The sequence below is a fragment of the Onychostoma macrolepis genome, chromosome 13, assembly GCF_012432095.1.
Source record: "Onychostoma macrolepis isolate SWU-2019 chromosome 13, ASM1243209v1, whole genome shotgun sequence".
In the NCBI taxonomy this organism is placed as follows: domain Eukaryota; kingdom Metazoa; phylum Chordata; class Actinopteri; order Cypriniformes; family Cyprinidae; genus Onychostoma; species Onychostoma macrolepis.
In genome coordinates this window covers 17672583-17691009 of record NC_081167.1, presented here as the reverse complement: position 1 = coordinate 17691009, position 18427 = coordinate 17672583, and the positions used below count along the sequence as shown (strand labels likewise).

Sequence of the window (18427 nt, the reverse complement as noted above, 5' to 3'; positions counted from 1 at the left end):
AGACCTTTGTTTTGATCATTAACATGTATTAGTAAATCACATGTAGTAATAGTATCCTGTGATGGTGCCATAAGTACCTTCTCTTCAGCCTTTTCTCTCCTCCCTTTTACTTGACGGAACAACCTTAAAAATGTACTTGACCCCCGTATGTTTTCTCATCTAGACTCGCCACAGCTGTGGGTCCACATCAGACACTCAGCACCAAAGCCAGGAACCTTTCCTCTCCTTCTCTACACATGTATTACAGCCAAAGCAAGAAGAAGCACGCTGGGTCAGAGGCCTGTAGCAGGCTGGGGGGCTAGTCACGGGGCTGTACTTACCTCAATCACTTCATATTGTGAATGGGGTCCAATGGTGATGATGTACAGTATTTAGCTAAAACTATCCATAGGGTTTAGGGTTTTGTTAAGGGGCTGAAGTAAATAAGTCATATCTTGACATTTAGACATTAAAGCTTTTGTCATTTGGAAGTTTGCTAAGGCCACATTGAGAACAGCTACTGATATATAGGAATCACAGACCTCTATTTTTTTCTTTATTTATTATCTTCATCATTGGACTTCAAGGTGATTAATAAATAGTGATGTTTTTCAACCAATGAGATGATTAAATTAATTGCGTAGCACACACTCTGATTGGTTCAGCTGATTGATGTTGGTTTAACTCAAACTGCTCTTGCACAATAGATTTGAAGAGAGACAAGGAAGTATGTTTTTTCTAACACCAGTCCTGACAAAATACACAGAGAATCACAGACTGAAATGTGCAATCCAGAATATATTAATACTGTAGTCTGCATATTTTTTTTGCATGGAGACCCTGGATTATCATAGACTACATCTACCTGAAAATGTACATTACTACATTATGCTAAAAATCTTGCTCGCTAGGGATTTCTCAGCAGCATGGTTTATCATTTTGGATTTGATATTTTAGCATAGGTAGATCAGATACAGCCAGTTCTTACATACAGCAAGTAACATTTAGAATGTAAAGAACAGAATTCTCAATTGTACTGAATGTACTTATAACATTTACAAAACTAAATCAGCATCTTTTCCTTCTCTCCTTTTAACATAGAAAAAGCAGATGATGGTGATGCACTAACTTCATTTCTTCTTCACTAACCAAAGTCCAGGCTTATTCTGCTGTGCTGTTCCCTGCTCGAGCTCAAGGAACAACGGTGTAAAGATGTGCATCCTCGTGTATGCTCAGAAAACTTTTTTTCTTCCTTATAGGGTGGATCAGATCCTGGGAAAGGGCCAGATTTCAGTAGACAGGAAAGGCAGGGAGAAAATCCTCCCAGAAGGAGAATCCTTGGAGCATGACATGAGCATGCTTGGTCGTGTCTGTAAAGTTGAGAGACAAGTAAGCCATATTAACTTGATGGTCTAATGAAACACACTACTGTTCAAAGTTTTGGAGTCAGTACTATTTCTTTTTTCTTTTTTTTTTTGGATGGAAATGAATACTTTTATTCAGCAAGGATGCATTAAATTGATCAAAAGTGACCGTTAAATTATTTATAATTTACAAAAGAGGTTGTATGCTGTGTTTGCTTTCTAATCATCAAAGAATCCTGAGACAAATGTATCACAGTTTCCACAAAAATGTTGAGCAGCTCTTCTGATTACAGCATTGATAAAAATAGGAAGTTTTCTTGAACACAAAATCAGCATATTAGAATGATTTCTGAAGGATCGTGAGACACCGAATATTGGAGCAATGGCTGTTGAAAATTCAGCTTTGCCATCACAGGAATGAATTACATTTTAAAATATATGAAACTAGAAAACAGTTATTTTAAGTTGTTACAATATTTCACAATATTAGTCTTTACTGCACTTTTGATCAAATAAATGCAACCTTCTTTCAAAAGCTTTAAAATCTTACCAACCCCAAACCTTTTAACAGTAGTGTACTTGCACACATTTACAATATTTAAGCATAAAATTCAGAAAAATCCAATGTGACGTTTTTATTTCTAATATAATACAGGTACAGTCCATTGAGTCAAAGCTGGACTCATTACTGGATATATACCGACAAGTGTTGCAAAAAGGCTCCTCTTCGATGCTTGGTCTGTCTGCTTTGCCCCTGTTCGAGCTGGATCAAACCTCCGACTACCAAAGCTCCATCCATAGCAAGGATTTGTCATCCTCCTCCCAGCTTACTGGCAGCAGCGTGTCTCGTTCGGGCAGCAGTAACCTGCACCGTGGTCTTCATCTTGCTCTGGCCCCTAGTGAACTCAACTTGGGTACCGGTTACCCGCATTCTGCCTCCTCCTTCTCACCTTCCCCTCTCCTAAACAACCAACCCTCCAGCCCAGACAGTTTCTACCCAGCGTCCCCTCCTCCAATTCTCACCCCCAACAACCTTTCCAGAAGTCACCAGCGGTTCAGTGAGCTGACCAGGCCGGTCCCAACAGTACATTCAACCTCATCGACCCTTCAGCTCCCACCTATGGTACCAACGCCTCAAAGTCGGCCTACCAGCCTTATCCCAGAGACGCTACAGGAGAGCCGGGCGGAGTGTCTGAGCAATTGCCTGTTGAGTACCCAAACCGAGGATGAGTCGGACAGGGAAGCCGAGAGCATTCAAAGCACGGTACAGCTACGGGACAAGCCCGAACGTAACCCCAAGGAAGATGGGTCGTGGAGAAGACACTTGAGCCTTGACATTGATCCTCTTATGCTCATGTCTTCCACAACAGCTGCCTCGCTACAAGTCGAGCGTGGGCTCGGTAAGTCTCTTTCCGCCCAGAACCTCATGCTACCAACTGCTGCCGACTGCCATCCCAGCCTGTCCACTCAGAGCAGCGGCAGCAGCAACAACGAGTCCAGCGACCGCGAGCCGCTGGCCGACTGGGGCGATACGGAGCTCTTCATCAATGACAAAGAGGTGGACACCTCGGAGGATGACCGTTTCCACCTCCACCAACAAAGCAACGATACGACCTTCTCTTCTGAGCTGCTACGGACAGGAGCCAGTGGGCCGTCTCCCAGCCAGGCTGGACCAAGAGATGGTCCTGAGTCCCATAACTTGCCTCACGTATGCCTCGAATAACCCCCGGAGCACAGGAACCTCACTGTGGAGACTGGACACAACCTCATGTCCCTCATGTGCTTCTTTTCCAAAGGAAATGGAGCGTCCTGTACGCTCTATGTGTTTTCTAATTTTCAAAAGAAGAAGACATGCTGTTCATACGTTTATGTTCATACATACATATCAATGCATGGACAGTTTATCAAAAAAGATAATTTATATTAACAAGAAACTGTTGTGGAAAAAATATTCTGGGTTCAATATACGTTAAGCTCAATTGACAGGTTTGTGACATAATGCTTATTACCTCCATAAACACCATAAATGACTGAAAAGTGTGTGAATGTAACCATGTGAAGGAATCTTATAATTTTATATACTTACATTTCTGCTTTTAAATCGTCCAAAAATTGGCCCCTTTCAATTTCACTGTGAGTGCATCACCCTAACCCGTATACTGTATGTGCATCTATATGCATTTTTGTTGTTGTTGTTGTTAATCAATATTATGCCACGAATGCTGTCGATTGAGCATAACTTGTATTGAACCTATAATATTCCTTTAAAATGATGAAGGGTTATGGTACTGAATGAGCCTCGCATGGGATCGGCATGTTTAAAAAGCAACAGCAAATAGAATTGGAAGTGCGTATGCACCTGTAGTAATATTCCCTCACTCAGCATTAGGATTCATTTCTCACTTCCTTCTGAATGTTTGGCAGTCCACTCATTTGCATGTGTTAAGAAATTGCGGGGGGAATAGCAGAAAAAAAACGATGGTCTTGGTCCAAAACCACGTTAATCTGTGATACTATGCAAACCTCAGCCAATCAAGCAGGGTTTGCAAGCAACTCCAGAAGAAACTCAGAAACAAATCCATCTTCACATTGTAGCCTGCACAGAGATATTCTTTCTTAATTTGACTATGTCCTTTAAAACCTGAGAGTCTTAGCATCTGAAGAAAGCTGAATGTTCTTACTAAAGAGATAGTATGATGTGTTTAGGTGTAATGTCTTGTGAGAAGGTTATTTGTGACAATCGGGCTTTTTGAAAAGCACTGATTTCTGATTTTTCTAATTCCGAGTCCTCATGTGGATATTTGGCTGCTAAAATGTAAAAAGAATCATTTTCATTTTGACAATAAATCACACTTGCAATATCATAACTAATGATTGTAATTAAATTTTACATGTATTTTGATTGCTTTGTAACCTGCATCCATATAATCAGAAGTTATCTTTGTCAAATTTTTATTGGAATTGCGGCAATATCTCATTTCTGTTGTATTTGTTTATTTTTTATTTTATTTTAAATTCTGTAGCAAGCAGGCGTCTTATACCTAAACCTCAGCTTTGTAACCTTTGTTCTACATTTTTTATTCCATGCTTCTGAATGGTACAATAAGTGCTTTAGCTGAAATGCTTGTCTGTACAACTTAGAATGTAAAGTGTATCATTATGTGTACGTAGACTAACCATGATTAACTGTTAAATTTTTTTTGTTTGTTTTTATTTTTGTTAAAAACATCTGAGGTGTACATTGAGGATGTTTTTGGCACTGTACAATTGGAAGCACAACTGTTCAGATGTGTAGAGGAAACCTGCAAATGTGATGAATTGTTTTAACATGAATATGCTTTAAATAAGATTTATAATCCAGAGATAGTCGAGATGCTTATTTTGCTCTAGATTTGAGGTAAATAATATAGGCACCTGAGAATTTAACTGAGAAAATGTCAACAGCTGTGGAACTAACTGATGCTTGAAATGCAGAAAAAGGGTTGTACAGAAATATAGTCTTCTTAACACATTATGATTAATAATATTACGATTGTTATTGCTTTTCTGAAAGTTTTAATTTGTAATTCAATGTTTTACGGTGCCTTTTTGCATTTTATTAAACATTTATACAACTTCTGTATTCACAGTACCTTGAACTCTTATTGAAATTTGTTATATTTTGACAATTGCACATTATCTGTTTGGCTGTGAACTTAAAGCGTCTGTCAGTTTAAGCAGCATTTCTTTGTTTTACCACTAGATCAAATAATTTATTACACAGAAACTGGCCTTAATATACATGCTTGATAATGTTAGCGTTTTCTGTCGTTCAGAATAATTTATTTCATCATTGTGCACATAACAGAGTTGATGCTCTGGGATTGGAAAATGCAAAATGAAAATTTATGATCATCATAATACTTAAATAAACAAAATACTTGAAACTTGGCCTAGTGTGCTTGATGTTAATTTCTGTGTGTGCCTTCTCTTAGTTTGTGGGCCCAGTTAGATCCCTTTTCTCTTTCCCTCAAATACATTTTGGAAGGCAATGCATATATATGATTGATGTGTTCTATATCCTATTATGTGTTGTGAAAGCAAACAACCAGCATGCATTAGTTAGAAATGCACTAATATAAGGAGTAGCCTATTCTATTCCAAAAGCCCTTTTTAAAGTTACTTACTAGCCTATTTATTTTTTAGCAGATGTTCTGCATCAATTACTATGGGTGGCTTTAATTATAGTTTTCTGTAAATATCTTTAAAAAAAAAAAACGGCATAATTTAATAGTTTTATTATTCATCTCGTGTACACATTTTGAAACAGCGTCATCCACCAAAATACCACTAATAAATAAATAAGCAAGCAAATAAATAAATAAACAGTCATTAATTAAAACAGCATAAAGATGATAAAAGACTTGCGGTTGCCATGTTCCATTTTAGTAAGGGATCACGTGAGCGGATATTGGTCGAAGTTTCTGATCAGAGATTTGTGGTCGTTCTGGAGGGAAGCCTCGATTATCCAAAGTTGTGTTCTTATATGTTTGTTTTAAATGTCGGACTGGGAAGATGAGTATGATGGTGTGGCGATTTCAAAGCCGTTACCCGTTGAAACAGTAACGTTACCAGTAAAGTCATGGAGGCCTCCATCTCCTAGAGGCGCGCGGAGCCGAGAAACCACGAGTGTCGGCGGCGAGCAATGGAGAAACTGGAGGGATCGAGACTCTGAATCCAATGTTTGTGAAGGAACAGCCGGTAAAAATAACAGTCACAGTCGTTCCTGTCGCGGTGGTGGAGACAGATCAGGCTCATCACCGACAACTCTCAATGTGGAAAACTCTTTGGTCGGGAGAATAATAGGTGAGACACAGGTGTATGTTGAACATTTATGAATGCAGCAGTTCTTTGGGCTGTCAAATTCTGCCCTCTCTGTAGTGATGTCTGATGTTTTTCTAACGAATCGGTTGAAAATCCAAAACGATTCGTTTAAATATTCGGCTCAGTCGGTTCGAGTCAAGCCGAATCAGACTCATGAGCCGACAACTGATGAGTGAAGCACTAGTAAGAGGATTTGTAGCGAACCAAGGGTTTATTCATTATTTATTTTTAAATAGCTCCATTGAACAGAATTATAATATAACAATACAGCATCCAAATGGCATAGGGATGGCTTAATGGCACGTCTTTGCATAAACTAAAGAATGACTGAATCATGTTTTAAAACGGTTCAAACGAACCGATTCGCGGAAGTCACTTCTGTCTCTGTTCGTCTGCCCAGGTCGAGGTGGTGCGAAAATTCGGGAGCTCGAAGAGGGCAGTGGAGCATCGATAAAGGCAAGTTAATTACACTAATTCTACCATTAAGTGTTGGCAGTAACATTTGTAAAGCTCAGACATGCCTAGAGCCCGTCACACCTTGAGCAGGCTAAAACTGTTAGGACTTGTTGAAATGCAAGACATAGTCCGTTCTCATAAAAAATGAGAAATGTAATCATTTAGTTACTCATATTTCTTCCTGAACCCTTATTACACACTTTCATCTTGGGAAATAAGTGCATTTTTGATATTTTTGTTCTGAACAGACAGTTCCCTTTCAAGTTAAGTCACATTTAGCCTATTTTTTATTTATTGTTTTTATAGCAGGTACAATAACATGGTTTCACAGCAGCTAAATTCATGAGTTATGAAAGAACTGAAATGTTAGCTGTAAAGCAACTCTACAGAAGAAATAGTGTCATTATTCATCTCAACCCAGATACAGTGATGATTCAGTTTAGTAACTGTCAGTGTTGCACAGTTCATCAATTATACAACAACTTCAATTTCAGCTATAAAGAAGCTCTGTAGCTCTTAGGCTAGCGCCATATTTAATGTCTGACAGGAGTGAAAATGAGGCTCAATTGTTCAGCTGATGAAACAGAAAAAAAAAAAATCGGTTGATAAAACTGCTTTGACATTTGTGAGTTGTGTAAATTACAGGATTTGGACATTTACAGTGAGCCATTGTGAAGACTGTAAGTCTATCCTCAGCCTCATTTTTGTCCATGTTAAATTCAATGTGGCATCTAACATGATTAAGGTTTATAAAAGGCAATACTTTCATCATGGCTCTTTGCAGTTCAATAACAGTGTCAGCGTAACAAAGTACATAAATTACTTAATAAGCAGCTCTACAAAAGACAATAATGTCATTATCCAGCTCAATTCACTTCAGGTTTTTGTTTTCATCAGATAGTTTCAGTAGTATAGTCAGATCCATAATATTTTCTGAAAAGCTGCCTTTAAGCTGTTCTCTTTTACTTTTATTCTGAGGACATTCTTAAAAATTCACCTTTTGTTTTCTGAAAATAATAAGGCATATGGGCTTAGAACAACATAATGAGCAAGGGATAATTTTCTTTCACATGGTATTTTAACAAATACTGTTTAAATGATGTATGATAGATAAACCGTGGTGCAAATGAAGCTGAGGTACTTGTCTTTGGAAGCCGTGATGCTCAGCTCAAAGCCAAAGACATGATTGAAGATCTGGTGCATGGGAATTCTGTCAGAGGTCCTGGATGTGGAAATGGTAAGAGCACAGGAATCACTAAGCTACTGTAATGTATTATTTTATTGTATTGTTAATTACTGATATTTTGGGTTTGACATTTTCCATTTCAAATTCCAGGTAACAGCAAGGCAGGTTATCAGAATGACTCCTGCTGGCCAGCTCCTGCTGTACGAGCTGCGGCTGCAGCTGCCCCATCAGCTGCACCTATTGACTGGACTGCGCTTAGAGAAAACCGGGACAAATATGAAGCTATGAAATGGCAAGGTGTGTCAGGAGTGTTATTCCTCAGATTCCTGTAATTTCAAACACATATGACTTTCTTCTGTGAATTTACACTTTATGTACACACTTTATGGCTAAAATTTAAACTAGAGTAAGAAATTTAGTTGATATACTGTATGAAATATATAGTCAGATATGAACTATACCTGATTAAACAGTCATCTTGTTTTCTGCAGATCTTCCCCCTCTCAAGAAGGATTTCTATATTGAAGCAAAATTAGTGGCAGCTCGCAGTGCAGAAGAAGTCAAAATCTGGAGGTAAAAGTTGTATCACCTTGTCTTCTTCACGTTAGCCCACAGATGGCGGCATTTATCTGTTAATAACAGTGCGTCTGAATGCTCTGAGATGAATATACTGTGGTATGCTTGGGTATAATCCTAGTGCTAGTATTTAAGGCTTTAAATTTGTATTTTTCATGTAGCATTATTTTTGTTTAAGTGAGAGAAACAATGCACTTTGCAAAGTGCTTTGTCAGTGTCTTTTTTTTGTGTGTGTTGTTTGATGTGCCTCTTATACTGTCTTTTAATACCAGTTCTAATTATAAGAAGCCATTGTAGCAATGAATCTCAACCTTTTTCACTGTCCACAAGTTTCAAAAGCCCAGTAGCTCTAGTTTTGTTTTATTTTAACCTGTGGTCACTTCTAGTTTGTGTCTTAAAGTAACTAAAATAATAATTGAAATTAAAACAATTACAATTTCAGATGTTTTAACATTTTAAGATTTTATTTTACATGAGTTTTCCAAGTCTAGAAATCACACTTAAAATTAGACTACCTCATATATCCATCTTTTCCTGGTTCTTCGAAGGAGTTGTTAAGGGGGCAAATTAAAATAAGAAATATCTTAATTGTTTTAAATCATATTGAAGTCATCTTAAGGCCCCCTAGTTGAGAACCACTGCGTTATAGCATAAGTTAGAAGTGCCACATCTTTCAAAAAGACAATGAATGAAGATTTATTTCTCTGACATGTACAAATCAAAAATATCTAAAAGTATTGAGCGAGTATCAGTGCAGCACTGTGCATATTTGTATTGTTTTTGTACCCCTGCTCTTCTTTGCCCAAACAGAAAGGAGAACAACAACATCTTTGTGGATGACTTGAAAGATGGGGAAAAAAGAACTATTCCCAATCCAGTGTGCACTTTTGAGGAGGCTTTTGCTCACTATCCTGGAATAATGGAAAACATTGTCAGAGTGGGATTTAAAAAGCCAACTCCCATTCAGGTACCCCAAAGAAACATTTATTTGTTTGCTTCTGGTCTGAATGTTAAGATTTATATGTGGGGATAAATGTAATCCTGGTTATTTTGTCTCATGGTTCAGTCACAAGCCTGGCCCATCGTCCTGAAAGGAACAGATCTGATTGGAATAGCCCAGACGGGAACTGGCAAAACTCTGTCCTACCTGCTTCCTGGCTTTATTCATATGGATCAGCAACCAGTGTACATGTCTACCAGAGTATCAGTGCTCCACATTTGATCTTTTTATTAACAAAACAGTTATTTATTTATGTATTTACACTGTAGAAAAAGGGACAAGAGAGATGGCCCTGGCATGTTGGTTTTGACTCCCACTCGTGAACTGGCCCTCCAGATCGAAACTGAGTGTAACAAATACAGCTACAAAGGATTTAAAAGGTGCTGTAGCCAGTACCCTAAATAAATGATAATGTTATGCCACATCTATTTAAGAATTTAATGATTTCTTTGTCTGTTTGCTCAAAATTCCTCTCATTACTGTAGCATCTGTATCTATGGAGGAGGTGACAGAAAGGCCCAGATTAAAGTAGTGACCAGTGGTGTGGACATTGTCATTGCCACACCAGGACGATTAAATGATCTGCAGATGAATGAGCTCATCAACTTGCGCTCCATCACCTATCTGGTAAATTAATGACAAAAATGCATACTGGGCCGGTAACGGATGTGATTTGGTGCATTATTGTTTTTGTGAACACTTAAAAAAATATATATATTTAAAAAAAAAAAATAGGTTTGAGTCTTGAAAAATTGTGTCTTTTGGTTTCCCCCTTGTTTCAGGTGTTGGATGAAGCTGATAGAATGTTGGACATGGGCTTTGAACCTCAAATCATGAAAATCATTCTGGATATTCGACCTGACAGACAAACTCTTATGACTAGGTGATCGGCTCAGCGGTTTGATTCTTTTGAATAGTGTATGGATGGTTTTGACATGTTTTTTTTTAAACTTCTTTTGTATTACATTGTTTGTTGCTCTAAAAATTAAATGAAGGGTTATTTTTGTCCAAGTTACAGTTAAAGGGGTCATATGACGTTGCTAAAAAAAACATTTTGTGTATTTGGTGTAATGCAATGTTTATGCAGTTTAAAGTTAAAAAAAACACATTATTTTCCACACACTGTACATTATTGTTGCTCCTCTATGCCCTGCCTTTCTGACACACGCCGATTCTTACAAAGCTCATCGTTCTGAGAAGCGAGGAGGTCAGTTTTACGGCTGAATCACATGGTATTGACAGACGCCAACCAACACAGACAATCACTAAATTTAAGTTTGTCACTTCTCAGACTATTCACTACCTGACAACACAGACTGAACATCAATCTGGGTTTTCCAGGTTGTGGTATGCCTGAGGAGAGAAAAAAAAAAAAAAAGAACAGACGCTGAAATGGGTTACACACTGATCCACTCGACAAGCACATGTTGTCATCGTTCGACATCTGTCGGTGCAGTGCGAACTGAACTTTAAATGCGGAATAAGGACTAATATTTCATCTTCTGTCGTGAAGTTTGAATATTGGTATGATTGCCATTTTGCTATGTTAATCTGTTTTTCTCTTTTTTTTTTTTTTTATTTCAGTGCCACCTGGCCAACAGGTGTCAGGCGGCTGGCCAAATCCTACCTGAAAGACCCCATGATGGTTTATGTGGGCACCTTAGATCTAGCGGTGAGTGAGTGGTTGCAGCAGAGTATGTATTTATAGTGGGTACATACAAATGCCAGGTCATATACAGCTTTTCTTTTTAGCCTCCTTAAAAGTCCCCAGTTAGGTCCCCTTCTGCATCTCTTGTCTCCTTCAGGCAGTAAACACTGTTCAGCAGACAGTTCTGTTCGTGCAGGAGGAAGAAAAGAAAGCCTACGTTTTTGACTTCATTGACCGAATGGAGCCTCAGGACAAAGTACTAATATTTGTTGGGAAAAAAGTAAAGTGAGTTTCTCAGAGCGAAACTTAAATGAGAATGATTCAACTTTGTTTGATTCCACAAAACAGGAAATGGCAGGAATTTTTGTAAGCACACATTCATGTTCTACTGAAATGGTATTGCATAACATAATTTCTATTATGATCACTTGATCGTAATCAGTCTTCGTGCTTGAGCAAGGTGTGAGTTGAAAGGATTGTGGGGAAATGCGGCTCTTTTCTGAAAATGAAACCACATTTCTCCAATGCCAGAGTGGCCATTTATATGTGGCCATAATTATTTTCCACACCCCTGTGATACTGGCAGTTTATGTGGTCATTCAACAGTTGCGCAAACATTAAAACCAAATGCTCACTTAGGTACAAGTCCTTTATTACACTTTCAGCCTGACAGTATGGTTTAGTGCTTGGCATTTCTATAATTGGATTAAATTCTGCTTATGTAATGTGGATAGTTTTAATAGTTCTACTCTAGTGGTGCTGTTTGTGGTATCGTTCATCCTAAAACCATTAAAAAAAAGCTATGACCCTGACTACATTACTGTATGCCAAACTATGTTGGATCAAATGTGAAACCATGAAGCAAAACTGGTTAAGAATGTCTGAGTCATCAGATTCTCACTGTGATTTCTCTTTCCTGCAAATGCATAGAGCCGATGACCTCTCCAGTGACCTGTGTCTGCAGGGTGCAGCGGTTCAATCTCTGCATGGAGACCGAGAGCAGTGTGACAGAGAAGAGGCACTGCAGGACTTTAGAGATGGTATGTTAGTGAGCAGTACATATGTCATTTCTGAGACACTAACAACACCCGATTTGTAAAACTGCTGACCCCATTTTCCTTTAAACAAACAAATAGTTCCAAACTCAGTCATTCAGTCGATGTTGTTTTCCAGCTTATCAAACCAACACTGTTTGGCTAGTGGTGTATAAAATGCATACTTTACAACTACGACTACTTTTGGTGTAGTCAGCGATTGTACTGAGCCCCTTAAGATTTTAACTGAAATTGATCTGTGAGATTTCCATCTGCCTGTCTGTGGTTGCTGTCAAAGGTCGTGTGCGCATTCTGGTGGCGACTGACCTGGCCTCGCGTGGGCTAGATGTTCATGACATCACGCATGTTTTCAACTATGACTTCCCTCGGAATGTGGAAGAGTATGTGCACCGCATCGGGAGAACAGGTCGAGCAGGGTGAGTGAAGCAGTGAAAGGTGTGACTGAAATGACAGATTCAACCATTCAGGCTCTTTATGTAAATGAGTCCATGTCTTGACTCAGGAGGTCCGGTGCATCCATAACCCTGGTAACAAGAGAGGACTGGAAAGTAGCTTCTGAGCTGATCACCATCCTGGAGAGATCTGGTCAGGTAATCACACCTGCAGGCATCCACTCCTTTCATTATGTTTGTTGAACTATGCTTTGCAAAGAAAGCAAATCCTTAACCTCCGTCTGACTAGTTAAATCTGAGGCTTCTTACAACAGGTTGCCTTTGTGAGCGTGTAAGTTATGTGTACGATATGAAAATAGGGATGCACCGAAATGTCTCTCACCATTTTAGTTAACCCTTTACAGTCCTTGGGACACATCTCTCTTTGTATGTATTGTGTGAATCTCATGGAGAAATCTAGACTAAAAAATGCTGCAGTAGGGATGCACAATATATCCATGTCATATCTGATAGAGACTTCTTAATGTCATCAGTATCAATCCAATAATTAAAGTAGTTCAATATTTTTTTTTTGATCATGGGCCCCTACTTTGTTTACTGCAAATAAAAAATAAAATGACAAGGGAAAAAAAAAAAAGTATTTTCCATTGTACATATTACATAGTACAGTTGAAACTCTGGATTTCTCTGAAGGTCTCTTTTTTTTTTTTTTTTTTTTTAATTCAGACTTTCCAAATTCACATTAATATTTTTGCGTCCAACACCGTTTTAAACCAAAGCTTGTTTAAAATTAGCATTTTTCATCTTTGGGATCAGTGGGTCCAGTTTTTGCTTAATCCAAGTATCATTTGTATGGAAAAACAACTGTTCATTGCAAAGTTTGGATTCAAAGATCTATTTGTCAAATGCTTAGTTTGGATGAAAGTGAAACCTCTTATTCCTCACGCTACCACCTGATCAGATCTCTTTTGGTTAAGTTTTTCAATGTTTCAGAATCCTCACCACAACCTCTTGCCAGTAAAAGGTCTCAAGTCATTTGTTTTACAGTTAAATTTGTCTTTTGTTATGTGTATATATAGTATAGAGAGAGAGTGCCTCATTCTGTTGAGGTTGTCTAGTGTGTTTACTGTATATGTGTACAAAATCCTAATGGAGAATCTGGATAAAAGGAAGCATTTTTCCCTTCTTTAGGATGTACCAGAAGAACTGATACTGATGGCTGAACGTTATGAAAAGCACCAGAGGGAGAAAGCAATGTTTGCGCCCAGAGGCAGAGGAGGAGGAGGAGGAGGAGGAAGAGGAGGGGGAGGATGGAGAGGTAGTTTTAGAGGAGGCTCAGATCGGCGGTTCTGATTGCTTGAAAGGTAGTATTTGTTGCATTAATTTATCTTGCCATTTCAAGTAACATCAGTATGAAGAATTTATTTCACAACAAATTTTTAAGATGATTTAAACCATAATTCAACCTAAATTGTTCGGTGTTTACAAGATATTTCCTAACCAAACGTGTGCTTTTTAGCATTTGTATCTGTTGTACCAGCAGTAGTGTTGATCTTTAATTGTATCTTTCAGGTTGATGTCACTATACTCACTGGAGTTCATTCATAAGCTTTTAAAGTGTTAATCCTCTCATTTGTAGAGAGCCTGTAAAGTCCTTGTAACTGACTATTTAAGTTTTGTTATGTTTAAGAAACACTGATTCATTTTGAATGCATGATATATTTCTTTAATAGGATTTTTTTCCCCCAGTTCAGTATTTTTTTTATTGTTATCCTACATTGATGTGAGGTAAAATACCTCCAGTTGTAGATTATGTAACAGTCTTGTTCAGCTTAATGCATATCAAATAAAAGCCTATAAAACTATTTGGAATATGTATTATTGAATGGTATTAAGCAACAGATGACCGTCAAGATGAAAGGACAAAACATGCATAAATATAAATAAACAGACAATCAAAATTAACTGAATATAGGAAAGTTATTATTGCGCTGAAACTCAATTTCATTTGCCAGGAAATCACAGCTACTCGGAGAGGCTTGATGTAAGAGATTATGGGATGGAATGAAAAAGTTAGGGAGATGACGATTTCTCAGGTGTTTCACAAAGTCTTCCAAAAGCTGCTGGAAGCAGTCGGCCAGCTGACTGTATGCCCACTCGTGGTCAGTTCCCCTTGTAGCACAAGCATGGAGAAGGGTGGTCTTTGCATGATAGGAGCAGAAGCTGGACATCTTACTGGATTTGGAGTCGTCCTCTTTGAGCTGTTGAAGAAGATACTTTAGGAGCTTTAGACACTCCTTCCTGTAGAAGTAGAGCAAAGTTCAGTAATTTATTTTATTGTACACCATTGTATTAATGCAAACAATGAAGCACCATCACAACAGACAAATTTTACTAGCATCAAAACTTTGCACAAGAGGAACAGAATAATAATTACCGGCAACATTTCTGTGTAACGTGTTCACAGCATGTCTTGGCGTGGCCGTGCTTTTTCAGAATTATTTTCTCGACGTGCGAAAAAGAAATTCGCCAGGCATCTGTGAAAAGGACATTTTTCCAAATAACTTGTTTTCAGTTTTTGAAGGGCCACAGTATCTTGGTTCATTCATTCATTCATATATATATATATAATATAATATATAAACAAAACAAATAACATGATGATAAACACTATACCTTTTGCAATAACTCCATCATGCTCTGCGTTTCCCTTTCCCTCATATTTAGGCACCAGGTAGAATGGTTGCTGCTTCATATGTACTTTCTCCTTTTTACCAAGCCAGTTTTCTATTTTGAAGCCATCTTTTGTAAAGTCTGGCCAGCTTGCACGATGAACCTTAAGACCAAGAACGAAGTCGACAGAAATGATCTTTCCTTTTTCTTCCATTTTTACTTTCAGCGTCACTGCAGGGCATTTTGGCTTTTTTCGCTGTATGTCAATTTGGTCTACAGAATGTAAAAAACAAATATTACCAGAATGCTAGAAAATGTTTGTAGCCTTTTGGTTTAGAGCTGGTGGGAAGCTGGTGTTTTTGGACAAAGGTTTTTTTTTTTAACCAGGGGTTAAATTAAATGCAGAAGGTAAAGTTCTACAGTTAGTGTGTTGTAAATCACAAGTAACCATTTACTGATTCAGTTGAAACGTGCCATGTTTTGAAAATAGCAACATTTCCAGTTACTCTAGTTTATTTATTTATTTTTGTCCTTGTTCCGTAACACCAAGTAAGATTATATATAAATGTTTCTGTTTTTCTTATATCAATAAAATGAGCATTTCTCGGCCTGCAAGAACTAAACGATAATAATCTCAAATTCATTATGGGCTAATCGCAAAACCTTGTGGGCATACTGTGTTATTGTTGTGTTCAGATGTTTGATTTTTTTTGTTGATTAATGCGCTAAAGAGTTATCCCCAACTTGATTTATAATTTACGCTTATATCCATGTCTGTAAATGGTTGAAATTGGCTCAAATGTTTTGATTTTAAAAGCTCGTTCCAACAGTAGGAGATGCAGTTCAAAGTCCAACAGAGAACGTTTTAAAACGTTCAAAATATAAAAAAATTATATTTGAAAAGATCTGTTAAAAAGGTTAAGCTTAAATTAAACATATATTTTGAGATCAGTAAAAGATTTACAACAACAAATAAATATTTAGACATACATGGGAGTTTCTCCACAGCCTTCTTGACGGCATCTCTGAATTCACTCAGCATTTCGCTGGCCTGAATGGTCTTGTCTTCATTTAGGAATCTGTCCAGAGGATGTCTCTTATGTCGTTTCAATGCAATACTGTAAAATGCTCCGGCCTCACCAAACTCCTGAATGTCCACTCGCTCCACAGGAATAGTCAGCATCACATCAAATTCATCTGGTTCACAAATCTAAAATGTGCCAAAGCAGATGTTGATTGGCTCTTTTATGGAGATGGTCCTCACTGCAGAACACAAGGTCCAGGGGGTGGAGTTGGATCTAGATCCAACTCCTCCCACCTTACATAGACCTAAACCTACCCGTCTCCACCCCCTGATCCATAAACCCACCCATCCCCACCCCTAAACCTACCCATCTCCACCCCTAAACCTACCAATCTCCACCCCCTGGATATGGATCCAACTCCGCCCCCTGGATCTTTTGTTCTGCAGTGAGGGGCTACTGCTTTTATGAGCGTTGGCATGGTGATTAGAAATGTCAAGACCTTATAATCATATATAATTGTAATATTCCACAAACGTGTCCGAACATGAATATTATTTTACTTCTCTCAAGGAATAATTGGATGTGCCTGCATGCATTTATTTTATGTTGTAATTTTGAACAGTGATTTATTTAACATGGAAGTTCAGAGCCATGTCCTGAAAACATAAAAGTGTGCAATGAAACGGGCCATAAAACGCTTTATTTTTTACATATGACCGGCATCTGTGAAAATTTAAAGCTTTTTCTGTTCCTAATCTTATATCACCGAGTATTATCTTTGTTTGGACATGCTCTGATGTAGGAATGTCCTATTATGGATATATTGTGATGTTTGATAAGATGTTTACATGTCCTGGCAATCTGATTAATGCAGAATCAACAGTGGAGGTGTCACACTCAATCACTTACTTTAAGGTTTTCATAATAACTTCCAGTTCGTAAACTCTCGATCTCTTCACACCAGGTCGTGTTTCGTTTCAGGTGTGCAATGACTTTATCTGTTATGTCATTAACACGACTGGACGCATTAGACCGCTCGTTCTTCTTGATCTTTAATTTGTCAATAGTTGCCTTAAGAACCTTTCCCAGTGTGTCATCGACTCTTAGTCCTCTCGTTGCAGTTTGTTCTGCGCTTTTCTTTTGGCGATCCGAGCTGTGCGCGCAAACCGCTGGAGAAGCGTCCTGAGCGTCACTCGAGTCAGAAAAATCTGTTTTAATAGCAGATTCATGCCGCCCTCTAGGTTTTGCTTCCAATTTACTTTTGGGGCTCTCCGGAGATTCTTCTTTGTCTAGGTTTAAAGGAGCTCTCTCCTTTGTGCTCTGACGTTTTGGTGCTGGTTTTCCATCGGATTTGCTCTCGACGGTCTGCCGTGGTTTGCCTTCACTTTCACACTCAGACTTTTTACTCTGATGCTTGCTTTGTGCACTGTCTTGTCTCTCGGTCTCGGCAACTTTGTTTGCGTTACTGGGAACAGAAGCCCCGTTTTCTTCGTACTTACTCTCGGAGATCTCCGGAGACTGCCTGGCTGTCTGCTTTTTACTGTGTCGATTACTAGTTCCCCGTTTTGGTGCTGGGGTTTCATTAGGTTTGTCATGAGGATCTTTCTCCTTTTTACTCTGTTGCTTCCTGCTTTCCCGTTTTGGCGCGCTCTTGGCCTCTGAGCGCTCCGGAGACTTATCCTCCCTGTCAGTCTTATGCTGATCTCCCTGCTCTTTACTCTTCCCATTTGCTTTTGTTTGAGCTTTGGCTTTGTGTTGGTCAGGGCTTGTCGCGCGGAAGCTGCCCGGTCTTCTCTTGTTCATGATGGCTGGTGTGTGAGCGGCGACGCGCGCAGTTGTGCATTAAAGGAAGCTTTCTGTTACAGAGAACTGTGACATCAGGATACAGGTGGTTGTGCTGTGCCAGCCTCTACAGTTCAACATTTCTCACTTCCTCAGTGTTATGACGTATTATGACGTTATTTCTGTGGGATATTTATTAGGGTTTCCGTGGCTCGTGTGAAGTAGCCTACATTTATTGACAAAGATGTGTAGACAGGTGCTGATTTTCACAGGGTTGGCACTCTTATTAATTACAACATCTGTTGGCCAAAATAATAGTTTAATATATTTATATAATAAGGTTTACGTTGTTTAATACTGCTTCGATTGACCATTTAATGGCAGTGTGAAAACTCTTTCTTCATGGGTAATAATGGTGATATTCAATA

At 38.5% G+C, this 18427-nt stretch overlaps 3 protein-coding genes across 9 annotated transcripts in view; 2 read left to right on the top strand and 1 right to left on the bottom strand.

Moving 5' to 3' along the window:
* The window catches only part of kcnq5a (potassium voltage-gated channel, KQT-like subfamily, member 5a), a 119144-nt gene extending 114179 nt beyond the window's left edge, over nucleotides 1-4965 (top strand). For 4 of the 7 annotated variants that reach the window (XM_058795361.1, XM_058795362.1, XM_058795363.1 and 1 more), the window contains 3 exons: nucleotides 164-271; nucleotides 1239-1368; nucleotides 1999-4965. In XM_058795361.1, coding sequence (XP_058651344.1) covers nucleotides 164-271; nucleotides 1239-1368; nucleotides 1999-3066 — 1306 coding nt within the window. In that variant the 3' untranslated portion in view covers nucleotides 3067-4965. The remainder of the gene's footprint in view (nucleotides 1-163; nucleotides 272-1238; nucleotides 1369-1998) is intronic. The other 3 variants (XM_058795367.1, XM_058795365.1, XM_058795364.1) reach the window with 1 other exon arrangement.
* Nucleotides 4966-5776: 811 nt separating this feature from the next.
* On the top strand, nucleotides 5777-14386 carry ddx43 (DEAD (Asp-Glu-Ala-Asp) box polypeptide 43). The gene is made up of 17 exons (XM_058796606.1): nucleotides 5777-6188; nucleotides 6607-6662; nucleotides 7773-7899; nucleotides 7999-8145; nucleotides 8340-8421; nucleotides 9235-9391; nucleotides 9491-9609; nucleotides 9694-9804; nucleotides 9910-10051; nucleotides 10207-10307; nucleotides 11009-11096; nucleotides 11230-11357; nucleotides 12003-12112; nucleotides 12405-12543; nucleotides 12630-12717; nucleotides 13711-13883; nucleotides 14092-14386. The coding sequence occupies exons 1-16, from the start codon at nucleotides 5882-5884 to the stop codon at nucleotides 13870-13872; spliced, it is 2064 nt and encodes a 687-aa protein (XP_058652589.1). The 5' UTR covers nucleotides 5777-5881; the 3' UTR covers nucleotides 13873-13883; nucleotides 14092-14386.
* Nucleotides 14387-14473: 87 nt separating this feature from the next.
* On the bottom strand, nucleotides 14474-18119 carry cgasa (cyclic GMP-AMP synthase a). The gene is made up of 5 exons (XM_058796607.1): nucleotides 17127-18119; nucleotides 16183-16402; nucleotides 15196-15465; nucleotides 14957-15056; nucleotides 14474-14820 (listed from the first exon to the last, which is right to left on the bottom strand). The coding sequence occupies exons 1-5, from the start codon at nucleotides 18018-18020 to the stop codon at nucleotides 14481-14483; spliced, it is 1824 nt and encodes a 607-aa protein (XP_058652590.1). The 5' UTR covers nucleotides 18021-18119; the 3' UTR covers nucleotides 14474-14480.
* Between the last annotated feature and the right edge of the window lie 308 nt (nucleotides 18120-18427).

Bases quoted from the DNA above. Each gene is read 5' to 3' on its own strand.
- ddx43 (XM_058796606.1), top strand. From the start codon at position 5,882: ATGTCGGACTGGGAAGATGAGTATGATGGTGTGGCGATTTCAAAGCCG. The intron at 6,189-6,606 runs GTGAGACACAGG...TCGTCTGCCCAG, and splicing joins TTTGGTCGGGAGAATAATAG to GTCGAGGTGGTGCGAAAATT. The intron at 9,610-9,693 runs GTACATGTCTAC...TTTACACTGTAG, and splicing joins CATATGGATCAGCAACCAGT to AAAAAGGGACAAGAGAGATG.
- cgasa (XM_058796607.1), bottom strand. From the start codon at position 18,020: ATGAACAAGAGAAGACCGGGCAGCTTCCGCGCGACAAGCCCTGACCAA. The intron at 15,466-16,182 runs GTATGTCTAAAT...TACATTCTGTAG, and splicing joins GGCTGTGGAGAAACTCCCAT to ACCAAATTGACATACAGCGA. The intron at 14,821-14,956 runs GTAATTATTATT...CTACTTCTACAG, and splicing joins GTTACACAGAAATGTTGCCG to GAAGGAGTGTCTAAAGCTCC.